This window comes from Urocitellus parryii, chromosome X (genome assembly GCF_045843805.1).
Source record: "Urocitellus parryii isolate mUroPar1 chromosome X, mUroPar1.hap1, whole genome shotgun sequence".
Taxonomy (NCBI): domain Eukaryota; kingdom Metazoa; phylum Chordata; class Mammalia; order Rodentia; family Sciuridae; genus Urocitellus; species Urocitellus parryii.
The window spans coordinates 106,916,263-106,933,471 of NC_135547.1; the positions used below are offsets into that span (position 1 = coordinate 106,916,263).

General features: G+C 38.4%; 1 protein-coding gene across 3 annotated transcripts in view; it reads left to right on the top strand.

The window, feature by feature from the left end:
• Dmd (dystrophin) overlaps nucleotides 1–17,209 on the top strand; it is a 2,014,880-nt gene that overhangs the window by 1,897,468 nt on the left and 100,203 nt on the right. For all 3 annotated transcript variants that reach the window (XM_077794046.1, XM_077794047.1, XM_077794048.1), the window contains one exon: nucleotides 16,563–16,637. In XM_077794046.1, coding sequence (XP_077650172.1) covers nucleotides 16,563–16,637 — 75 coding nt within the window. The remainder of the gene's footprint in view (nucleotides 1–16,562; nucleotides 16,638–17,209) is intronic.

A 17,209-nucleotide genomic window follows, 5' to 3' on the forward strand; every position in this document is an offset into this window, starting at 1 on the left:
AAGGTCCCCCCACCACTAAGTATTACCACCCTGCTTATCAATTGCCTTCAATCATGGATCTTATATGTGGGGGGATACTCACCCAAACCAGTATGTAAACCATAGCACTGATACACTGGCCAAAGAAAAACATCTTCTCCTAAAGCAGAGAAGTAGGGAAAGCCATCAAGAGCACCACTGGATATCTATGACCTTGAATCCAGGCCCTAAGGATGCAAGCTTTAGAAATTTATCATCTACCTCTGAATCTCATTTTGTTTATCTCTAGTGAAGCTGGTTGCACAGAACTCTGGGCACTGTAAGGACTCCATTGCATCAGGTACATGTAGCATCTGCCCTTGAGCGCTCAGTGAATGTTGTCACTCCTTCTGCCACTGACCTGTCACTTCTGTTTTTCTCTCAGGCTCTATGGAAATACACAAAAAGGGCTGACATAGTCACCTACATAAAAGGCTGCTGTGGGTGTGTTCACATGAGTGTATCCAGGGGAATAAAAGCTGGGTCAATAAGTGTCAGAAGCAGAGAAGAGAGAACTAAAAGAGGTGGAAAAGGGGGGATGGGTTCTCCCTGCTGTGACATTGGAGACAATCAAAAAGTGTGTAGAGGGGTTTGGGGTGGGTACAACACTCACTCCTGTAGCCTCAGGGGCATCCATGTGTTGGGCCAGGGATCTTCCTTATTCTTGGATTGATTCCTCCAGAAGAAAGAAAGTGAGAGAAACCTTGCTTTATATCAGCAACTTACATAGTTTTGAGATGATCAAGTTGAGTTGGGGGCTTGGGGTGTAGCTCAGTGATAAAGCTTGGCATGCACAAGGCCCTGGGTTTTATCCCCAGCAGCAGCAAAAAGATAAATTAATAAAAAGTCGTTCCAATAACACTGAATATTTTGTTTCTAGAGTCAAGTGTATTGTGCACACACACATATAATGGTGAATTTAAAAAAAAAAGATTTTACTAGTTAATAGTTTATTTATTTAATTATTATTATTTTTTTTGTACTGGGGATTGAACTTGGGGAGCCACATCCCCAGCCCTGTTTTGTATTTGATTTAGAGACAGGGTCTCCTGAGTTGCTTAGCACCTCGCTGTTGCTGAGGCTGGCTTTGAACTTGTGATCCTCCTGTCTCAGCCTCCCTAGCTGCTGGGATTGTAGGCATGTGCCACCATGCCTGGCTGAATTTTTATTATTGTTATTACTTACAAATTGGTGTCTTGAACAGGATTTAGTCATTAGTATCTAGTCTCCAGAATACTTAGCACATAACCCTGAAAAGAAAACATTACTCTCTGTCACATGCTTCATTTTTATACATTTCCTATCATACCTAGGCTTCTGACTTTGAGTCAGTCAACCTGTTCCTTCCCCCATTGAGTATACAAAACAGAAACGAGTGTATTTTTACTCTGTTCCTAGATGCGTAAATATCTTGCTTTGTGTACTGTCTTGGACTAATTATTCATACTTAAAGATTCAACAGATTTTCTTCTTCCAACTCTCAACAATAACAAGTACAATAACAACAACACCAACAAAAACCCCATTTATTTTCCTTAATAAGATTAAAGTGTGAGTACCAGCCTGAGGCAGAAATGTTGCAAAAGCTTTTTTACAAGATGGTTAATTTGCTTTTGCCATGATAATTAAGGTCAAATTTCCACTGAGTTCAATTGGCATCCATTTTATTTGTGAAGATATTGGTGATGGATAGAGCACAGGGTGGATGTTGGGGACCAGAAAAGTGAAGAAAGGCAGATGGAGAACACAAATCATTTTAATGAGAATCTAAAACTTATACTGCTAGATTAAGGGTAAATCAGAATCTTTTTTAAATTTTTTTTTTAGAGAGAGAAAGAGAAAGAGAGAGAAAATTTTAATATTTATTTTCTAGTTTTCGGCAGACACAACATTTTTATTTGTACGTGGTGCTGAGGATTGAACCCGGGCCACACACATGCCAGGCGAGCGCGCTACTGCTTGAGCCACATCCCCAGCCCCAGAATCTTAATTTGAATTTCAGAGCTGTGAGTATAGCTCAGTGGTAGAGCCCATGCCTATCAGGTGAAAAAAAACGTGAGTTCAATCCCCGGCGCCAAAAATAAATAAATTTGAGTTTCAAAACATAAATGGCTGGGCTGGGGCTTTAGCTCAGTGGCAGAGCACTTGCTTTGAACGTGTGAGGCACTGCATTCAATCTTCAGCACCACATAAAAATAAACAAACAAAATAAAGGCATGCTGACCATGTACAACAGCAACAAAAGAAAAATGAATGGCTGAATGCTACCAAAACTTTTATTTAAATAACATTTATCTTAAGAGCTGAGTAAGGAGAGATGCTACTTTATTTCAAATGGCTAGTTTAACCCTCTGCATATCTATTTATGTCTAGAAGAGTGCTTTATCTATATAAATTCTCTATTATAAAATTAACTGTCACACTGATCTACATCATTGGCACCCCCTGGAAGCAAGATTGGGAAACTCTGTGACTTGGTCTCTCCTTACTGCTAACTTCTTTTCTCTAGCCCAAGGAATACAACAGAGGATGAATAATGCTTCCTATTTGGTCTAAAAGAAGAAGTTTGGAGACAGAGACCTAGGCCTCTGTTCATTCTGCTATACGAAGTGGAAGTAACTTTCTTTCTTTCTTTCTTTTTTTTTTTTTGTTGGTTCCAGGGATGAAACCCAGGGCCTTGCACATGTGAGGCCTTGCCACAAGCATTGTAGTGCTGAGCTACATCCCTAGTCCTAGCAAGAGACTTTTTTTTTTTTTTTTTTTTTTTTGGAAAGTGGGATTGAATTCAAGGGCAATTTACCACTGACTTATATCCCCGATCCTTTTTATTTTTACTAAGGATCTTACTAAATTGTTGAGGCTGGCCTAGAACTTGTGATGCTCCTGCCTCAATCTCCTGAGTAACTGGCATCACAGGTGTGTACCACAAGGCTAGTTTAGCAAGTGATTTTTGACCTCATGTTTCCAGAAGACTGCTAGAACTTTCATTCTCCCTTTAGATATCTTTTGAAGCATTGGCCCAAATGAGCAGCATGGCAGACCCTGGCTGAATTAGAGAATTGAGATTCTTTAGGCTTTGTAGTAGAGAAAGACCAGGAAAGAAGAATTTGGGAAGGATATCAGTTGAGTGAACCAAGCTATAATGTGCTACAATTAAATACACTTGAGTCATCTTTCTTGCTAATTAGCATTCTCCTTAGATCATTATTTTCTTTCTTCCTTTATTCTACTTCTTTTATTTATTAAGATAGGTCTTAATATCTCTGTTAAGTGTGTTTCCAGAAAGAAGCCTGAGCTCAGGCTATAAGGAATAAGCAAGGAAATAATTTGAGTTATTTTCCATAGCAGTGGAAAATTAAATTACTTGAAGTCAAATCAGATGTCGAATCAATGTCATTAACAGCTTATGCCTGATCAAAGTAAGGAAGTTCCTTTCACAATTTAATTCTATTCATAACACATTTATTGTAGCTGGGGATGTAGCTTAGTTCAGAGCTCTGCTTGCCCAGTATGTGAGAGAGGCCCAGTGTTCAATCCCCAGCGAGAGAGAGAGAGAGAGAGAGAGAGAGAGAGAGAGAACCCCCAAACAAAACGCCACACTTATTGAGCACCATCATTTATTACCCTGGATGGATGCCAGGGGTACATTAATTCAACATAATTTCTTCAGAAGTCTCCATTTCCTTTTCCTCATTTTCCTCGAGTATAAGAATGAAATATTACAAAGCTATTTCTAATTGGTTATATCAGTCACTTTTTTCAGTATTGTTATAGATTTTATTTTTGTTATATATTGAGTATTTAACCTTAAGTAAGCCTTTGTGGGTTTAGAAATTAATCACTGTTTCATAAGTAACATGGATTATATGAAACATTTCCAATTCCATTAACCTTAAAAATGTTCACTGGAATATAGCCTATGTTCTTGAAATTAATTTTGTGTTTGGTATATGAAAGTACACAATGGTTTATTTGCATTGTATGGTTTTGTATATACATAAGCACACTCATGAGAATTTTTTTTTTTTTTTTTTGCATCACCAAACTTTAGTCAGGCTTCTGAATATCTTCTCCTTGGCCCATCTGTGCACTTTGTTCTAAAACCCAGTTTTTTCAAGAATCTTGCCAAGTCAGTTTAACAAGAACTGCCTCACACCCTCATGGGATCCTTCTGATCCTATCACCCTCAATATCTGATCAAGTTCTTCATCCTCTACCATCCCCCAGGTGATGTCTGATCACCCTGGCCTGTCTTCTATCAGAACCTTGTTAGGTAGTTTTAGCCAGAATCCCTCCTTATCCCTGATGTTTCTTCTGGTAATTTTCCATCCACCAACTCCTACCCACTCCTTGGCTGTAAATTCTCCCTTGTTCATGCTGTGCAGAATTGAGCCCAGTTTTCTACTGAGATCTCTTTCCCCCTATTTCTATACTCCTGAATAAAATCTGTTCTCACCATGTGAACTACTATCCAGATGTTGCTTTTTCTTTGACAGACACAACCAGAGCCCCCCCTCCCCCCACCATGTACTGGGGATTGACTTCCAGACCTTGTTTGTGCTAGGTGAGCCCTTGTACCACTAAGCAACATTCCTCAGTCCTTTTCAGTTTTTATTTTGACACAGAGTCTTACCAAGTTGCCCAGTTTGGTCTCCAACTTTTGATTCTCCTGCCTCAGCCTCCCCAGTAGCTGGGATTACAGACATGCACCTCTATACGCGGCAAAATCAGAGTTTTGTATGTGGTATTTCACTTGACACATCATCACAAACATCCAGGATATGTATACTGTTTTTGTATAGGTGAATGTATATTTTTGTTTTCCACAATAATTTATTTCATTTTTTTTTTCAGTGCTGGGGATTGAACCTGGGAAGAGCAAATACTCTGAGCCACATCCCCAGCCTTCCAAAGTATTTTAGAAGCCTGATTCTTTAATCCCTATCCAATAGTTACTTAAATAACTATTAATTGGTAATTTAAAACATATTAATTGTCATTATCAGTAATTATAGTCAGGAGACTATAGATGTAGGCCTGTCTTCCCATCTATTCTTTTTTTTTCAAAAACCTTTTATTTATTTATTTTTATATGGTGCTGATGATCGAACCCAGTGCCTCGTATATGCAAGGCAAGTGCTCTGCCACTGAGCCACAATCCCTGCCCCCCCCATCTGTTCTTGTACTGGAAAAGTAAGTATATTGTGGCAATATTTTTGGTGGTAGAATCATTTAGTTTGAATGAATTAGTTAAAGGTGGAGTCCAAAGAATTAATAACTGGAAAGTTTTTGGAAAACCCTGTAACAACTGTTTCCGTAGAGTAATTTGAGTGAAAGTCAGATAATAGCTAGTTATTGGAGGGACTCCATGCTTTGATGTGGGCCTGAAAAAGAATGTAACTGAAAGGCAGATGTAAACCTTTTGGGAGAATAAGGCAGGGTGATCTGGCTAAAGTTAGATCTAAAAAGAACTGCCTCCTTGGGCTAAGGAAATTTAAATGACTGAAGGTGACAACTGGGGCAACCTGAAAACTTCTGTTGGGGTAAAGGAAGATGTCATATAAGAATGTGGGCCTCAATTGTCATCGGTCCTCAGGTTCTTCCAGCGAACTATACTAGATGTGGAAAATCCTCAGATTTTTAACTAATGACAAAGCAACAATTTAAAAAGCATTACATGAACCAATGCTGACTAACCATTCAAAACCCAAATCTGCAAACTAAATTCAACCAGTCTCTGACCTGTGGTCTGTTGTTAATGAAGAAGTAATTGAGAGAGATTGGAGTCTTGGGAGAAAGATCATATATTAAAATCTTGGGAGATAAGGGTGTAGAATGTAGAAGTAAACTGAGAAGGTACAGGCCATGTGGGAATGTTAACATTTTGAAAATTTGGTTGAGACTTTATAAAACTGGAAAGGCAGAAAGGCGAGGTTAACATTAAAGCAGATTAGGAAATTTATTGCTGTTTATTTTCATCATTAAAGCAAAATTTCCACAGATTCTCCAACTGAGAAGTGATGGTAAATGAAAACAGATAGTGTCAACCGTATGTTTCACGATCCCAAAAAGTTTGGCCCCCACATTTTTAAGAAATGCTCTGTAAAGTTGGCTGTACGGGGAGCTTTGCAATGTTATACAAATTAAGTCACACTTGGTAATTTTTAGTGTCTTTATTATAAAGAGTAAAATTTAATTAAACTGGTTCTGCCCTGGAGATTCTGGGATGTGTCCAGTTATGAAGAGAGAGTGGTGAAATTTGTTAATTAAAGAAGTTTAGAAGAGAGGTAAAGGAGATTGAGGTAAACTTATAAGTTCATGTAGTTCTGAGAGATCTAAAAGTTAGCCATGTTAGGATTGAGGAAACCTGGAGAGTGGTGACTGAAAGTTTGAGCCAAAGAGAGCAGTCCCAACAGTGAGAGTGGCCTGTGTGACTAAGTTGCTTATCAAGAGGGAGACTAGAAGGAAAGCATATTGACTTGATTTGGTGTGGTTATAATTGGATGGGGTTGAGGGTATAGCTTAGTGGTAGAGCATAGGCCTGGCATAGGCAATGCCCTGTGTTCCATTCTTAGCACCTCAACAAACAATAACAACAACAAAAACCCTTATGAGTTTGATGACAAATATGGATGACTGGAAGTTGAGGATCACTTTAATGACTAGGTACCTTGCTGAAGTTCCAGTTCCTTTTGCAAACAAGGAAGGTAGATAAGGCAGTACTTAGATGGAATAACTTTTAAAATGGCAGACCAGCTAGATGTAGTGATTCATACTTATAATGAACCACTGAAGCTGAGGGAGGCTGAGGCAGGAAGATTGCAAGTTTGAAGCCAGCCTCAGCAACTTATTGAGTTCCTGTCTCAAAAAAAAAAGGGCTGGAGATGTAGTTCAGTGTTAAAGCACCCCTGGGTTTAATCCCCAGTACCAAAACAAAAAGGGGGCATGATTATATGGAATTTAGGAGCAGAAAACAAAGGAAAGGATTTTTTTTCAGTATGGTGATTTGACACACAGGTCTTCAGATTTTCTCCCACTCCTCAACTTGGTTGCTCCTTAAAATTCAGCCTCCTATGGTGACTAAGCAGCAGGTGGCTAGGTAGCTTGGTTGCATGGGGTGGAGGAGAAGGTGTTTAGGGCTTTGAAACCTTGCATCTAACTAAGCCTTCTGTTATTAGTCATAATTCAGCCTTCTAAGGATCCTGAAGCATCTCATTTCTGAAAATTCTGGGTACATAAGTTAGCATGCTTCTTAGCTTCTCCCAAGCTCCTTGCCCCCCCTCGCCCCACCCACAACCTTCATCAATTTACTTTGAATTTCTCTGGTCTCCTAAATGGGTTACCATCAGATCATTTTCTACACTTCCAAGATATAGGAGCTCTGATCTACTTTCATCTCCTCTCCTGTTTTATTTCTTTCCTTTTGAGTAAATGTCATTTTAAATTTATGTTCTGTCATCCTAGTAGAGTTTAAGGAATAATGAGAGACAAATGAGTCTGTTCCATATGGTGTGCTTAACTAGAAGTCCCAAGACCCTATGTCCTTAATATGATGTGCATGAGCTCCCCTCTGTGTACCTGTCAGGCTTTTTCTGGGGCCACTCTTCCTCCTCACTCTGAGATTTCAGCACTATTGGCCTTCTAAGGATTCCTACTGGCCCACGCTCTTCTGTGCTTCAGAGCTATTTTTGCATGTGCTGAACTATTACCCTGCTGTGCTCTGCCCACTCTTCACCTGGCTCGCTCCCATCATCCTTCAGGTCTTTGCTTCAATTTCACTTTCTCAGAGAAGCTTACCTCATGTGTATATCCCTGTGTGTACAGACTCTTGGCTTCCTGTGTGTTTACTTCACAGAACACATGATTATTTGACTACTGTCATTCTCATTCACTAGACTGTAGAATCAAAGAGGGCAGTATATTTCATGTCCTTGGTATGATTCCTGGTACTGAAAGGATAAATAAAAGGATTATAGATAGATGAATCTCTCTTTTTTTGGTCGTGGGGATGGAACCCAGGGCCCCATGCATGCTAAACAAGTACTGCACCATGGAGCTACAGCCCCAGTTCAAGATGGATTATTTAAAAAGCTATAAAGCAGTTTTTTTAAAAAAAATTTCAACTCTTCCGCTATTACATTGTTGCTAAGAAGTGGTGACATTGTGCTTAGGAAGACCAAGCAAGAGGTTGGAGCCAGAAAGGCCTTGAACAATTCACAGCCAGGATTTTGGCTATCTTTTATTTCATACTTGCAGTTCTCTGTTTTGCTTATGACCTTGTTCCCTTTTCCTCAATTCTGTGTTCCACATTTTATGCCACACTAGATACTAGAACCCAGGGACACTTAACTACTGAGTCACATCCTCAGCCCTTTTTTGTATTTTATTTAGAGACAGGGTCTCGCTGAGTTGCTTAGGGCCTCACTAAGTTGCTGAGGCCGGCTTTGAACCCTGCCTCAGCCTCCCAAGCTGCTGGGATTACAGGTATATGTCATCATGCCTGGTGTTACAAAGCATTTTTTGCCTGAAGGCTATTTTAAAATCATTAGAATTATTTTAAGTCTATAACATAAATGCATTTAAATAACATTTTCAAATTAGTTTTACTTTTATTAAAATAAATAGATAAATATAAAGTAACTAATGATTAAGAAAGCCTATGTAGTGGTAGTGCATGCCTATGATCCCAGCTGAGGCAGGAGGATTGAAAGTTGGAGGCCAGCTTGGGCAATTCAGGGCGACCCTCTGTCAAAAAATGGAAAAAAAAAACCCAAATACAAAAATAAGTAGAAAGACAGCAGATGTTGCTCAGTAGTAGAGTCCTGTGGGTTCAGTTCCTAGCACCCATACACAGAAAGGGGTGCATCCATCTACCCAGCATCATCCTTATGGTGTATGTGTGTATGTAATTTTTTGGGGGGAGGGGGCAGGGTTTTGGGAATTAGAATCTAGAGCCTTCCTGATTTGAAGCTTGAGTAACAGGAACATGGCATAGCAGTTTCTCTATGAGTCACCTCCCTATCTGGTCAGACCCCAGAACTAATCCCAAAGATACATAGTTTCCCCGCACAAAAAATTTCATATTGACCATTTGTTACAGAAGCTGCTTTCTCAATGAATCTTTTACCAAAGCAGCTAACAATGAGCAAAACTCATTTGAATTTCAACTCTTCCACTATTACAGTGTTGCTAAGAAGTGGTGACATTGTGCTGAGGAAGGCCAAGGGAGAGAGGTTGGAGCCAGAAAGGCCTTGAACAGTTCACAGCCAGGATTTTGTGCTATCTTTTATTTCATACTTGCAGTTCTCAGTGTTTTGTTTATGACCTTGTTCCCTTTTCCTCAATTCTGTGTTCCACATTGTATACCACACTCGATACTTTATTAGAAGATCTTTAGAAAGTCACTGGTGGCAAATAAGTAATGCCACCTCACATCTGGAAACATAACTTGCCAGTAATTATGAATTCACAGACTGGGATTTCTATAGTTCATGTGAGTATGAATGTGTAATTCCTGCTTAGGTGTGTGTGTGTGTGTGTGTGTGTGTGTGTGTGTGTGTGTTTTCCTATTTAAGTAAAGCTCTGTGTTGATGAGGTTTTAATGAGTTTAGATTTAAAAGGCCTCAAATATATCTAAACAGCTATAGGCTTAGTATGATGTGTTAATGTTCTTCTCTCGCTAATGCTTTAAAGGTATGTTCCAGAAATCCTGGTCTGTTTCTCACTAGTTTCCAATAATTCTAATCTTCTGAAGCCTGTACATCTTGGCTTAATTTGCTTTTAAGCCAGATTTGATTTAAATTAGTCAGTTTATCTCAAGCCTCATTAGGACCCATCGTTCTTGTCCATTCTAGTGAGTTTGGGCTGGCAAAAATATTTATTATGCATGGCCCCATTAGAACATTCTAGGAAAAATGAGGCTAAGGAATCATAGATATTATATTTAAAATTTTCCATTTTTATAGGAGGAGCTTTGTTTTTGTCTTTTTTGGGAAAATTTGGAAAATTATTTAAATAGACATACAGTAGTTTAATGCACATTGACTGCTAAACACTGGATTTGGGACTGTGCCAAGAAATATCATATTTTCTCCTATTTTTATTTTCCACTCATGATCACCTGGGAGATTTGGATTAAATTTCTTCTGGGAAATAGAGTTGGTAGGAAAATACAAAGACCACAACACTGATATCTGTTGGAATGATCTTTAGCCATACAGCCCTTTCCACTCATTAAGTTTATGAGGTCATTGTCATTCTTTCTACCTAATAGATAAGCATACTGGAACTTTGGATCTTTCCAGAAAGCCCACTGGAAGCTGGACTATAAACACTCCTTGTTTTTCCTTTTTTTGTTTGTTTTTTGTTTTTTGTTTTTGGTACTGGGAATTGAACCCAGGGGTGCTTAACCACTGAGCAACATCCCTAGCCCCTTTTTATTTTTATTTTGAGACAGGGTCTCACTAAGTGGCTATAGCTGGCTTTGATCTTTTGATCCTCCTGCCTCAGCCTCCCCAGCCTCTGGGATTAAAGGTGTGCACCACCACACCCAGCTACACTCCTTGTTTATTAAATTTTGGACTTCAGTTCAGTCAGAGTTAGCAGGATTTTGGCAATATTATTAAAAGGCAGAAACCAGCTATAAAATTGAAAAAAATGGGGCTTAATGTTTTCTTTCTATAATATCTTCTACATTTTCCCATGACTCAAACATGCTGTGTTTACCAGTATTTTTGCAAGAGCATGTCTAGCATGGTCAGATTTGTGACTGGAACTTGATTGACCATTCTTTTCTTATGAATTTGACATCACCTTCCACTACTACCTACCACAGAATGAAATTAAAAATCATAAAGCAGAAATATTTACCAAAGTCAGAAGTTCAGAGGTTAAACAAAGGGACAAAGTCTTTGTTACTTGTTTTGTGTCTCCACGTAAAGGGTGTCTGGGCTGTGTAGTTGATAATTGAACTTGAGATATTTGCCCTCATTCCTTAAGTTTCTAGATTTCTCTATTTCTAGGCTAGAACAAGTCCCGAATAAAAATAATGCAAGTTGGGAAGAGGAATGTACAGTTCAGCATTTTTATCCTTGTGAAGTGTGCTTTCTACCAGCTGCCATGGAAACATGGTGTAACTCCCTTCTTGGAGTTCCGGCTGTGAGAGCTAGTGAACTCATTACAACTTGGATCAGAGTTCTGGAAAGACAGTTCCCAAGGAAAGTGGAGGCTAGTCTCCCATGGGCCACTGGAATGAGGGGCTTTAGCATTACTAAACTGCTTGCATTTTTTAGCTGCACAGTAATCTCAAGTGTCAGCCCAGGACAGCTTCACATTGTTCGCAGCTGTATCACATCTTGAGGATTCTGTGTGCATCCTACACATTTTCACAAGGCAGAGACTTATCTCTTCCAGCTGTAAGCCAGAGGGAGTGGCGCTGCAGATTCCTAGCAACACATGCATACTCAACACAGACGGTAACTTTGAGGAGGACTTTTAGGGCATCAGAACTCCACTGCAAATCACTGTAATTATTCAATATAAATTGATATGACTTCTGCAGCATGATGTTGGAGAGTAGCCATTTATCCTGCTATTTTCTTCTGATACTCTTGAATCACTGTTTTGAGAATGGGGTGGATGGAATATGGTGTGTAGAAAATGGATGGCAGAAGGCTTGTTCTTTACAGTGGATTGGAGGTACGATGTAAGTCTATCAGGAAGATTAACTAGAGGCTGAATGTGTCATAATTAGAAGATTTTCTAAAGAGAGCTAAGTTTGAACTGCTTTAAGAAAACTGAGCACTGCTAGAGCAGGGTTGTTCAGATCCTTTCTCTTGATACCATTCCACAGTGTTCCACGCCCTGAAAGAATCAGATCATCTTTGCCTCTCCCTTTGAGTCTCTAGTTCCTGGAATTTGCCAATTCTTGATAGGAACTTTGAGATTTAATGGAGTGCCTGACCTCATTTGGACCATTTGTTTTGAATTCTGAATAGAACCAGGAAAACTGGAAAGGGGAGTCAAATTGGAGTCACAAGAGAAGGATCTTGGTATTATGAAAGAAGGAAGATAGGAAACTTAAATGAATAAGAGGCAATTTAAACGGAAGATTAGAAAGAAAGGAAAAAAAAAAGAGAAATCTTGTGCCACTAACTTCTATCAAGATGTTTGGTTGCAATGTAGCCTGTACTCCACATTTTTGTATAAGGAAATGAATACAAGAAAATTTAGGGTTGGAGGCTCATCCCTTGGAAACTGCTAGAAGCCGTTGTTAAGTGATCTGTATTTGACCCAAAGTGCATTTCTGTGTCTCAACATAAAGAGTTCAGCTAAGGGAACTCAACTGTGAGTGTGTATTAAGGAGCTCCATACTAGCATAGGAAAAATCTGGTCTCACTGGTGAATAGTATTATACCCATCTGGAGCAGGAAGGACAGGGATTGTTTTTTGTGGACTAATGCTACAAGACAACTCAATTCTTGCCATGAGTTGGTTGAGACCACCCTAAAAGGTATCAATGATTGGAAAAAAGAGACAAAGGGAGAACCATGACTCTTGGGGGAGAGAGAACCAAGGAAAATCAGTGGAATTCAGATAAATCAAGTTCTCTCCAGAGAACAAGGCCAGGGGAAAAATTTTAACTCACTTCAAGAAGAATCTGTACATTTAACCTTTCAGGATACTCTTAGATGCTTTTAACTTATTGAATATCTTTTGTTGGTAAATGTATGATAAATGTGTCTTAGAGGTGAGTTTTTGTCCCAATTGACTATTATAATACTTATAAAACAATCTCCTAAAAGCCCACAAGTAGAATGTAGACTGATGACGGGGGGGGGGGGATCATGGGTTTTGTCAGAGTTTATAACTTGAAGCTTAACAACAAGGAACAAGAAAAATTTATTAAAATGAACAATTAAAGACTTGGTTGTACTTGAATGTCCGTATTAATTACCTGGGGATCTAGTTAAAATGTTGACATTAATTCATAGATCTGGGTGGGGCCTGAGAGTCTGCATTTCTGATAAGTTCCAAAAAGATTCAGGTGTCTTTGGTCCTTGACTCACATTTTTTCTATGAAGGACCCATGTAGGTTCTCTTTGGTAGGTTTTGGTAGCCACCTGTGGTTAGAGGTAGCTAAGAGCTGCCTTCTTATCCTCATTTCGGCTGCCAGGTTATAATGGAAGCAAGTCTCAGAATAAGCTCTGTCACATATGAACATTTATTAGCTAGTGGGCACAAAATAATCTTACAGCCTGCATCAAAGGCATAGTGAAACATCAGTTCTGTCTTTTGTGATGTGAGAAGCTCACAGTCTCCATGGGTCCATTACAGTGGTTCTCAGAAGTGTGGTCCCCAGACCAGCGGCAACTGCATGGCCTGGAAATTTGTTAGGAATGCAGATTCTCAGGCCCTCCCCAGACCTACTGAATCAGAAAATCTAAGGGTGGGATCTGGGAGATCTGTGTGTTTAAGCCAGCCCTCAGGTGATTCACATGTACACTCAAGTTTGAGAACCATTGATCTCCTAGCAGGATTCTGTCAATCATCTGATTGAATTCAGGCAACCAAGAATCCAGTGAATCACAGCTGGATTCATTGGATATTTTGGAATCCAGCACCATTTGTAAAGATACAGGACCTGCTAGATTCTTAATGTAAATGTGGTGAATGTTTCTAAATCGTTTTCAGATCCTTGTATTTTGCAAACTACTAACATCATCAACACAAGCTCGTCTAACATTAATTAGGATAATTAATGAAACCCATGGTGTAATAGGAACTAAATATAGCTGAAGCACTTACAGTGGCCGCCTCTGGAGTGAGGCTTTTTGATTAATTGCTAGCCAACCACCCCTAGAGTATGCATTCCTGATTAAGACAACTGACCGCCTCTACAGTGTACCTTTAGCTAACGCACTCATACATCATATTGTACTGTCCACGTGAGGGTTTTTTTAAACTCTTAAAATGTACTTTCTTGAGGCATAATTTAAACACCATAAAATGCTTCCATTTTAAGGGTTCAGTTTGAGTTTTGACAAACATATACACTTATGTAACCACCACAGCAATAAAAATATATATTTCAATCATGTAGAAAATACCTTTGTGTTCCTTTGTGGTCAGTGCCCACTCACCCCCACCCTAGACTACCATCCATACTATAGGTGAGTTTTGCACGTTTTACAATTTCATGAAATGGAATACCCAGCTCAGTGTTTTGTTTTGTTTTGTTTTGTTTTTTTATAGTTGTAGATGGATAGCATGCCTTTATTTGTTTAGTTTTTTTTTTAAAAATGTGGTGCTAAGGATTGAACCCAGTGCCTCATACATGCTAGCAAGCACTCTGCCACTGAACTACAGCCCCAACTCCTAGCTCAGTATTTTTCAGATCAATTTATATTATTGCCTTATCAGTAGTTACTTCTCTTTTATTGGAGCGCAGTAGCCATTGTACAACTGGACCACAGTTTGTTTATCCATTACCCTGTTGGTTTGTTTCCAGTTTGGGATTACTTTGAATAAAATTGCTGTGGACATTAATATCCATATTTTTTTGGCATTGGGGATTGAACCTAGAGGCACTTAACCACTGAGCCACATTCCCCAGCCCTTTTTAAATTTTATTTAGAGACAGTGTCTCACTAAGTTACTCAGGGCCTTGCTCAGTTGCTGAGGCTGACCTTGAACTTGAGCAATCTTCCTCTCTCAGCTTCCTGAATTGCTGGAATTACAGGCATGTGCCACAGTGCCTGGCTCATCTTTTTGTAGACATATGTGATTTATGAACTGATTTTCCAGAGTTGTATTGGTTTACATCCCCCCCCACCAGCTGTGTGTGAGAGTTCCAGTTGCTCCATATCCTTGCCATTATTTGGTATTGACAGTCTTTAAATTTTTTTTTTAAGTTACAGACATTATTTTCTTCCCCCTAATTTAAATTCAGGATTTTATGTTTGGTTTCTGTGAAAGCCATAAAGCTAATAATGTTGACCTAAGTGACTTGGATATGGATTAAATTATTGCCCTTTCCTAACAACCCATTAGAATCGGTTTTATGGGTGCCATTTGATGATGGCATTTAGTCATGTTTGTCAGTATATTTTCTTTCATTCTTTGGTTTATTTATTCATTCAATCAGTCCCCTAGTTGTATTAGACTTGCTTTTTCAAAGACCAGTTGTATATGAAGTTGCTGGGAAATATGACATAAGTAGGTGAAAGACTTCTTATCTTCAAGGAGCTTTTGGGACCTATGTTCCTGAAACACACATGAACAAAAACACTAGAAAACAACTGTATCCCAGTGTATATCAAGATTTGGACAAACTTGGGGTTGGGATTGTGGCACAGTGGTAGAGCACTTACCTAGCAGGTGTGAGGCACTGGGTTCCATTCTCAGCACCACATATAAATAAAGATCCATCAACAACTAATAAATTAAAAAAAAAGATTTGTGCAAACTTGAATAAGAGCACCAGCTGAATGTAGGTTCCTGCTAGGTGAGTTGGGGGCTTGATAGACAGATGACTATAGAAAACAGTACATTAAGTGTAGGATAAGGGTCTGTAGTTCAGTGGCATAGTACTTGACTACAGTATTCAAGGCTCTGGTTTCAATCTTCAGAACCTCAAACGAAACTGGTAGAAAAATTATTGTTACTTTATGCTGCATATTAGAATGATTGATCGCACCTGAGAATAATAAAGTGAGTTGTTGGTCAAAAAATACAAAATGATTGTTAACAGGAATAAGTTCAGGAAATCTTCACTATGGTGACTATAGCTAATGGGAGTATATTGTATTTGTGAAAAATGCTTAGAGAATGGACGTTACGTTTTCTTACCACAAAATGATAACTGCATTAGGTAATACATGTTAATTAGCTAGATTTAAAACTATTCTATGTATATAGACACCTCAAAACATCATGTTGTATTATATGTGATAAACATATAATTTGTTGTCAATTAAAAAATTATTTTTACAGATACACACAGGTTAAAAATGTTCAAAATGTTAACATTGGATGATTTTAATACAGTTTTATATTTTCCCATAATCTTTACATTTTCTACAGTGAGCATATATAAATTTTATAACCACAAGAGTTGTTATTTTATTACTTGTTTACTAACTTCTTATGGCTATTTCATTAACGTATTCCATGTTCTCTTTAATCTTGGGCAGCAGAGATTCACTATAGTAGATCCAGATTACAGTCTTGAAAGAAAGATAATGCCTGTCCTTCTTTTTCCTCTTGGGAACAAGGACTACCTGAATGACTCTGTAGGCTCTGCCACTGTCATCTGTCACAGAACTTAGTTTTCCTGATTTTCAAAGAGCGAAGGTTTTTTTTTTTCCCCCCTTTACCCCAACAATTTGACCTTCCAAAGCTTGGAGCATAGATACAAGATTTTTTTTTTTTTTTTTTTTTTTGCTAGCCTATTTTTGTTGTTGTTGGCAAATCATTGGGGATTTTGGTCTGTGCTTTCTGATGAAATAACAAACGATCATTGTTTCCCCCCTTTTTTTCTTCAGCTGATCTGAATAATGTCAGGTTCTCAGCTTATAGGACTGCCATGAAACTCCGAAGACTGCAGAAGGCCCTTTGTTGTAAGTATTATCCAGTACTTGAAGATTTTGATAATTTTTCTTTGCTTAAAAAATAAAGTGGACTGGAAGTGTTTTCACTTGGACAGGGCTGATACAGCTTTCACAAGTCTTATTGCAACATAGCATTCATTCTTTACAGTATCTTTGGCCTAGTGTTTATCTAGACCACTTTGTTATATTTAGAATTATTCCCATGAATAGTCCTTAGCTCCTGATGTTGATAATATGTTGATAATTTTAATATTCCAGTTAATAGCATTGGTATCCATAATTATCTATATGAAACTCACATTATTTCCCCTTTCTATCTTTTGTTTCTTCTTACAAAGGGCATTTAGTATTAGAAGTTGATGACGATCTTATCCAAATCAAGTTCACAGATGTGTATGGTTTATTGAATGTTAATGTACCAATGAATGCTGTAGTTAAGAAAAAAGAATGGATTGCTTTTTGGTGCTTTTTAGCATATATTTTTTGAGAAAGCCTGAAGGGTTATAGTTTAGTGTATTTCTTTGTTGTCAACAAAGTGAATTATGGTGTAATATTGTTTATCTATATACATTGATGATATG